The sequence below is a fragment of the Cebus imitator genome, unplaced genomic scaffold, assembly GCF_001604975.1.
Source record: "Cebus imitator isolate Cc_AM_T3 unplaced genomic scaffold, Cebus_imitator-1.0 Scaffold41, whole genome shotgun sequence".
NCBI lineage: Eukaryota > Metazoa > Chordata > Mammalia > Primates > Cebidae > Cebus > Cebus imitator.
The window spans coordinates 4,665,392-4,673,440 of record NW_016107356.1 but is presented as its reverse complement, the minus strand read 5'-3'; the positions used below and the strand labels follow the sequence as shown (position 1 = coordinate 4,673,440).

At 46.8% G+C, this 8,049-nt stretch overlaps 1 protein-coding gene across 2 annotated transcripts in view; it reads left to right on the top strand.

Moving 5' to 3' along the window:
* The window catches only part of RCAN1 (regulator of calcineurin 1), a 96,581-nt gene extending 91,846 nt beyond the window's left edge, over positions 1 to 4,735 (top strand). For both annotated transcript variants that reach the window (XM_017526198.1, XM_017526199.1), the window contains exon 4: positions 3,013 to 4,735. In XM_017526198.1, the coding sequence (XP_017381687.1) occupies positions 3,013 to 3,185 (173 nt within the window). In that variant the 3' untranslated portion in view covers positions 3,186 to 4,735. The remainder of the gene's footprint in view (positions 1 to 3,012) is intronic.
* Positions 4,736 to 8,049: the final 3,314 nt, after the last annotated feature.

Genomic DNA, 8,049 nt, shown 5'->3' with positions numbered 1-8,049 from the left:
TTTTTTGAGATGGAGTCTCGCTCTGTCCCAGGTTGGATGCAATGGTGTGATCTTGGCTCACTGCAACCTCTGCCTCCTGGGTTCAAGCTATTCTCCTGCCTCAGCCTCTGGGGTAGCTGGGACTACAGGCATGCACCACCATGCCCTGCTAATTTTTGTATTTTTAGTAGAGCCAGAGTTTCACCATGTTGGCCAGGCTGGCCTTTAACTCCTGACCTTGTGATCCACCTGCCTCAGCCTCCCAAAGTGCTGGGATTCCAGGCATGAGCCTCACCTGGCCTTCTTAAAGGAAGGAGAGCCATAGGCCACAGTGAGGGAAGAGCCGCAGTCAGGCTGCCCCACCCCAGGGCCCGTGGGCTGGTCCCCTGCAGACCTTACCAAAGAGGAGGTTCCCATCCTCTGGAGGGACAAAAGTGTGAGCACTGGGGGGAGGGGCAGGTTCCTTGGGCTCTTTGTCCAAAATGTGGGCCTTCCCAGGTGAAATCATGAGCAGTAGATGAGCTCATGGAGTGAAAAGCACTGCAGTCTGTGCCTGGCTGGCAGTCAGCGCTCAGGGCCGGTTTTTTGAAAACCATAAAATGCAGGTGTTTCCTGTCCTGTCCGCTAGGGTTTGAGTGAGGAGGCAGGTGTGAGGGAGGGTCTTGGGTTGAAGAGGTTTGGGCCTTGTCCTGCTCTGTCCATGGAGCAAATCAGATAAATGCTGAGGCCATTAGCTCCTCGTTTCTCCTTGACCAGCAATCTGATGTTCCCTTGGGTTGTGGGTGTTATTTTCTTAGACCATCAGCAGTTTCATACTGAAAACATTACATTTCTGAAAAATGGAAATTCCCTGTGTGGGAGAAAGCAAGAGTCACATTACTTACTGCTAATTGTGGTGTGAAGGTCAAGATCAGAAATGGTCAGTGTGAGGAAGCGTGTGCTCCCCCAACAGCAGCGCCTGGCCAGGGGGCATGAGCAGGGCTGAGGGTGTGGAGTCTCTCCCTAGGTCAGGGATGGGAGGAAACACCGTCTTCACTTGCAGAGAGGTGTCACCTGTTCCAGAGGCGAGTGCTGCTAACAGTTCTTCATACTCCAGAATCTACCGCTTCCTTCACAGAGGGCTTATTAGAGAAGGCTTTTTAGGAAACAGACATAATAAACTCAGTTTGTCCTTGGTTCACTTAACAATAAGCTTAAGTGAGATTTCATATTTCACCTGTGCTTTTCAGCCAACAGGATTACAGAGATTTTGCAAATTATGATCCTAAACCCTGAGCTTTCTGGATTTGGGCTGATGAGTAGTTAGATAAGAGACTTGCAAAGAGGGAGATTTATAAGAGGCTCTTAACCAGCATTTCCAGCAATCTGTCTGACTCCGCATGCCTGAATTCTCTCTCTCAGAAAGCTGAAGCTCCTTTGCTTTTTTGAATGCAGTTATAACAACATTCCAGTCCCATGTACGATAGAGAAAAGGCCACCACCTTCTTTATGAGTAAAAGTCCCTTCCAGGTTTAGAGGAGTAGCCGGTACAGCTTGAGGTGGGAAGCTCTGCTGAGCCACTCTTGCCCGGTGGAAATCAGTCATGTGATGGGCACACAGTGGCTGGCGAGGTGCCTCCTCAATTACCCAGAACGACAAAGGAATCCCAAGCCCTGGAGGACAACTCATCCCGGGGCCACCCTGGGAATGGAGCAGGTTGAAGCACACCACCTGCCCCAAATGCAGGTCCCTGGCGTTCTGTTACAACTCCCAGCATTGCACCAGTAATGATGTATCCTCCATTCTTTTTTTTTTTTTTTGAGACAGAGTTTCGCTTTTGTTGCCCAGGCTGGCATGCAATGACGTGATCTTGGCTCACCGCAACCTCTGCCTCCCAGGTTCAAGCTATTCTCCTGCCTCATCCTCCAGAGTAGCTGGGATTACAGGCATGCCCGGCTAATTTTGTATTTTTAGTAGGGACAGTGTTTCTCTGTGTTGGTCAGGCTGGTCTCGAACCCTCAACCTCAGGTGATCCACCCACCTTGGCCTCCCAAAGTGCTGGGATTACAGGTGTGAGCCACTGCACCTGGCCACTCTTCTTACTAGGTGACATGGATTGGACAAGCATGTGGTGAGCCGTGTTCTCAGTGCCTCGGGCACTGACTCATGCTGTTAGCTCCATGAAGTCAATACCTTTACTGTCTCCTTTACTGACAAGGGAACTGAGGTGCCCAGGGAAGCAGAATAAAGTGGCCATGAACCCTGGGTACTAAGGAGTCAGGCTCAGAGCTGCCTTCATGAGCAGCAGAGATGCATACTCTTCCTGTGGCCAGAGCGGCACCCCAGCGGGAGGCCCCGCCCCTTCACTCTGCATTGCCGGGTTCTTCAGTTGCAGAAAGCTCACCCCACCCTTTCCCGACCAGAGTGGTCTGAACTTGGCCAACCTGGTAGAACTCAGGCTGACACAGAACAGCAGGACACACCTGGTCGGGGGGTTAGAAGTTGTCCTAAGAACAAGGATCCTGAGGTCAAAAACGTTTCCAGAGCACCTGGCTCCGTGCAGCACCCCCTGCGTCTGCTGCAGGGCCTCCTGTGGCACCTTCCCTGGCATGCACTGAGACCCTCAAATAGGAGCCCCTTGAGGGAGGCCCAGGGTTCTGTTTCCAAATGCATATATTCATCCATCTTTTTCCCGAACTGAAGTTTCTCACGTTCACACCTGAGAAAATGCTGACAGAGGGGGAGTTCTCTGGGTAGTTTAGGTGCCTGGTGGACATGCGAAGTGTAGCTAGAAAAATGCATTCCTTCTATACCTTTCATGTGCCTGGACTCCCAGAATGTTTAACTAGAAACAGTCATGTGCAATGGAAATATCTCTTTTCCTGAATGGGCCAGCAAAGAAATACAAATCCAAAATATGTCTGGCTGTGTCTCTCAGCCCAGCTGAATGTACGCAAGCGGCTGGCCCAGCAGAGCCCTGCATGCTCCTTTATGTTTGCCTTTTGACTCCCAAGGACTCGTCTGAGTGACCCTGCAATTATTTCCTTTCCTTAGGGGAAAAGTATGAATTGCACGCAGCGACTGACACCACTCCCAGCGTAGTGGTCCACGTATGTGAGAGCGATGAAGAGAAGGAGGAAGAAGAGGAGATGGAGAGAATGAAGAGACCCAAGCCAAAAATTATCCAGACCAGGAGGCCGGAGTACACGCCGATCCACCTCAGCTGAACTGGCACGCGACGAGGATGCATTCCAAATCATACTCAAGGGAGGAATCTTTTGCTATGGAGGTGGCCGGTCACGACTTCTTCGGAGGTGGGAGCCGAGATCGGGGTGGCAGAAATCCCAGTTCATGTTGCTCAGAAGAGAATCAAGGCCATGTCCCCTTGTTCTAATGCTGCACACCAGTGACTGTTCATGGCACCCGGGAATGGCTTGGGCCAAGCCCCGAGTTTGTGGTGACTGCACAAGGACATTTGGGACTGTCTTGAAAAAACTGATCATGACAGTGTTTTGTACTTGTTCTTCTCTGGTAGGTTCTGTCTGTGCCAAGGGCAGGCTGGTCAGTGGGTTCGGGGGAGAGCTCCCTGTTTCTAAGCAACCCGCAGGGTCCACTCTCGACTGGTGGGAAGAGGTACCACAGGAAGCCACCTAGTGCAGAGAGGCTGTGAAAACAGCAGCAATGCAGCGTGGAAATTGTCGCGTTTCCTTTCTTCCCTCATGTTCTCATGTTCGTGCATGTATATTACTGATTTTCAAAACTAACCTTTGTTCGTATATGAAGTGACACCCTTGTTTTACATCTTTTGGGAAGCCAGGAAAGCACCTGGGAAACGTATCATCTTCCCCAGATTCTCAGATTCCCGATGCTCTTTGCAACAGGAACACATTCACTCGGTGTCCTAAACTGCAACATGTAACCTGTGCTTCTGCAAAAGCAGTTGATCTGAAGTTCCTCTGTAGTGTTTAGCTTATACAATTCAGAGAATAGCAGTTTCACTGCCAACTTGTAGTGGGTGAGACATCTTAGTTTAGGTGTTTGGGGTCGGACATCAGTTTCTGTTATTTCTTTGGTGTGGTGGTTTCTATACACGAATCATAGCCAAAAACTTTTTTGGAAACTGTTGGTTGAGATAGTTGGTTTTTTTAACCCCACTAAGACATCAAGAAAAAACTTGTAAATAAAGCTGATGGCATATATTCATACCAGTTGTATGCTTGGGTGAAAAGTGTGGCAATGGGAGACCGAGTGGTATTATCTACTTGTGAATCGTCCGTTGTAGAAAATGCTGTCCCCATGTCTAACAGGACTTGAATTCAAAGCATGTCAAGTGGATAGTAGCTCTGTGGTGATATGAGAGGGATGCAGTGCCTTTCCCCATTAATTCCTGCTGGAATTCTTATACTAGGTTAACATTTGTAATTTTTTTCTAGTTGTAACGTGTATGTCTGGTAAATAGGTATTATATTTTGGCCTTACAATACCATAACAAAGTTTGTCATTTTGAAATACCTAATGCCAAGTAATAATGCATGCTTTGGAAATTTGGAAGATGGTTTTATTAAACGCTTTGATTGTTTATATCAAGAAATTGATTGAACGTTCTCACACCCTGTTTATGGTACCTGGTATGAGGGAGCCTGTTTGGGAGAGACCATTGCATCACCGTCCAGGGGTTTCTAGTTAAGTGCTTTTAAACTGGAGAGGCTAACCTCAAAAAATATTTTTTTTAACTGCATTCTATAATAAATGGGCACAGTATGCTCCTTATGGAAAAGTTGTTTGTCATTTGATTTCTAGGATAAATCTGTGAACCTTTTAAATTCCACAGTCTCAGGAGGACACATGCTTTTGTCTGTTTGAGCTTACAAACTCCTAATTCTGTACTGGGGTTCACAGAGGGTCCGCCACACTGAGAATGCATCACTTGGAAGAGAAGAAAATGGATAAAACTGAAATCAGAACTTTGAGTATTTCCTTTGTGTAGGTGGATGCTACTGTAATGAAAACCCTGTTCACCAGTACCTCCACAAAACAGCAGTGGTTTTCATCATTTGAAGGGCTTTCTTTCATTAGAGAAGGTGTCCATGGAAGATGCTAAGTTACAGAAGCCCGTTCTCTTCAGAAGATGCATCGAAAAGCCTCCTGTTTAATCTCTGGCAGCTTTTCCCCTGGGACTCTCATTTCAAATGGTGGTGACCTTCCTGGGAAGCCCACAAAAGCCTAAATAACCCAGTGTTTCTTTGCCAAAATCTAGCAAATGACATTAATCCTGATCAAGATTAGCATTAGGTGTTCATCTATGAACTTTTTTTTCCCTTTCATAAGAACCACCATCCTGTCATTTCTAAGAGCATTTGCATATTTTCAAGCCATATATGTTCAAGGTTTAATTATGCTGGAAAATCCCCACGTCAGTCAAGTTGGTCAAAGCTGATTATTGGACAGATTCAGGCATTGACCCCTCTAAGGAAGACAGGAAATATCCAAATAGAGACCCCCAGCAGGTCCCCTTAGATAAAGTAGGGAAAAGTCAGTGGTCCCACTGCCAGTGAAGCCAATGGACCTTAAAATATAAAATACAAGTCAGGCTGGGCGTGGTGGCTCATGCCTGTAATCTCAGCACTTTGGGAGGCTAAGGTGGGTGGATCATGAGGTCAGGAGTTAAAGACCAGCCTGGCCAAGGTGGTGAAACCCTGTCTCTACTAAAACTACAAACATTAGCCGGGTACATTGGCAGGCACCTGTAATTCCAGCTACTCGGGAGGCTGAGGCACAAGAACCGCTTGAACCTGGGCAGCAGAGGTTCAAGTGAGCTGAAATCGTGCCACTGCACTCCAGTCTGGGTGACAGAGTGAGACTCCGTCTGAAAAAAAAAACAAGTCAAGGAACAGGCTCACTCAGGACACCCTATGTCTTTTGAGTTGTTCTGTGGCAGCCTCAGCTGAAATTGTAAAACCAATAATGCACGAAGTTTCTGGTTCCCAGGTTGATGGGCCTGACAGTCATTGAATCATGAATGTGCCCAGGACCCACACATGGCTTTGTGGGAGAGGGGTTCAGTAAAATGTGAAACGCCCGACATTAAACAGGCAGAATCATACAGAGTGCACACTAGAGTGCACACTTTGCCATTGACTGAAAGTGTTTCTTCAAGAGGTGTTGATAGAATCTATTACTAATTTGATGCGAAACAGCTTAGGGCCGTGGAAGAAAAGAAAATCGGCCCCTGGAAATGAGTGCTAAATCAAAGCGAAGGGCAGTAGATGGAGAGGTGCTGAGCAATTCATGGAGCTATTCAGTTGCAGGCTATAAACACTGAATTGAAGTCAGCAGGCATTTAGGATTTTACATTTCCAGAATATTGTGTGTGAATTACTGCCCACAGGAGATTTGGGTTTTCAGAGAGCTTTAGTTTTACATGAAACGTGCAGAACTCACTACAGAGTAAATTGATTTTCTCCTATGTTAAATTGCAGGAGATTAAAAGCACTCTATGGGCATGTTATGACCAAAACTGAATGGGCAGCCAGAGTCTGTCATATTTCACAGTGCCCACAGAAGACGTGGAAAGTTCGCCTGGGTATCACAGGTGCATATCCAGTAACATTCACCTAAAGGTCAGCGCCTCAGGTGGAAACTGAATACCTAATTATCCTAAAAATTGTTCAGGAAGAAAGTACACTGCGAGTAACAAGTATTCTTCCCTCCTGCTTCTCTGGCCTCGTGATTCTAAAGTAGAACATGGAGAAAACTGTTTTCGAGTTTATCACCACTCTTGGCAATCCTTAATTCACATCTCAGATTCTCACTGTGACTCACCAAAAGTTACATGGCAATCAGGTACATGGATTTGCTTCTCACATACTTCATTTTCTTCCGCAGTCCTTCCCTGCTGTTCGTGAAAGGTCATTTCAGTATAGCTGTGTTTATGAAAGACAGAAGGAAATTACTCACAAGTGATTGAGAAATGCTACCTGTGTCCACCATTTCTCCTTCTTTCAAGATGCTGATGAGGGACTTGGTGACGCTTCCACACAGCAAACCAGTGCCAAGTAGATGCGGCGGCCACTGCTCAAATCCCTCTTTCAAGAGTGTCAAGGCCCCCCTGGCTGACATTTGTACTCGGGCAGCACAGAATTTTCAGTGTTTTTAACTTACCATGTTATGTCTTTTCTCTGCCTAGAGAATTATCTCACTGTCCCAGCCCGGCTCTGCTAACCCCACAACGAGGCCCACGATGTCCTGCTCACCCCTGTTTAAATCACCAGCAGCTACCTCTGTGCCCAGCCACACAGTTCTAGGGGCTGATTTTCTTCTTTACATGGCCCTAAGCTGTTTCCCATCAGATTAGTAATAAATTCTATCAAAAGCTATTGAAGAAACGCTTTCAATCAGTGCCAAAGCATGCACTCTGCACGATTCTGCCTGTTGAATGTTGGTCGTTTCACATTTTATTGAACCCCTGCCTACAAAACAGTGCATGGGTCCTGGGCACATTCATGATTCAGTGACTTTCAGACCCATCAGCCTGGGAACCAGAAGCTTTGTGCATTATTGCTGTCACAAGAAGTGTTACTGAAATAATTGCCTCTTTAATATGTCTCCTGCAGGTGTCCATTAGGAATGTTTCTTCCCCCTAAGAATCGTTGCCAGCTACTCCCGCTGGGTCTCCCGTCATGCCCCATTGTTTCCCACTGTATGGTATATTTTCTTTTTTTTAATCATAACTGTTAAATTGTTTGTCTTCCCTGTTGAAACATAATTTGGGTGGGAGTGGGATTCCTGGTAGCCAGTGGCTCACAGTAGACATTCCACATGCAAGTGAATTGGCTAGATGGCAGGATGGATGGATGGATGGATGATGGATGGATGATGGATGGATGGATTGGGATTTTGGAGGAAGAAGAGTGAGCAGTCACTGAAAAGAACAGAAAAATAGTGGCGCTTGTTCCCTCTCCCTAGTCGGAAGAGCCAGTAAGCGGCTTAAAGCTTTAATCCCACAAATTGTCAGGCAGCTGGCGCAAGAGCAGTGAAAGAGAGAAAGAGAGACCCTGTCGTAGGTTACGCTCATTGGTGAGAAAGAACAAA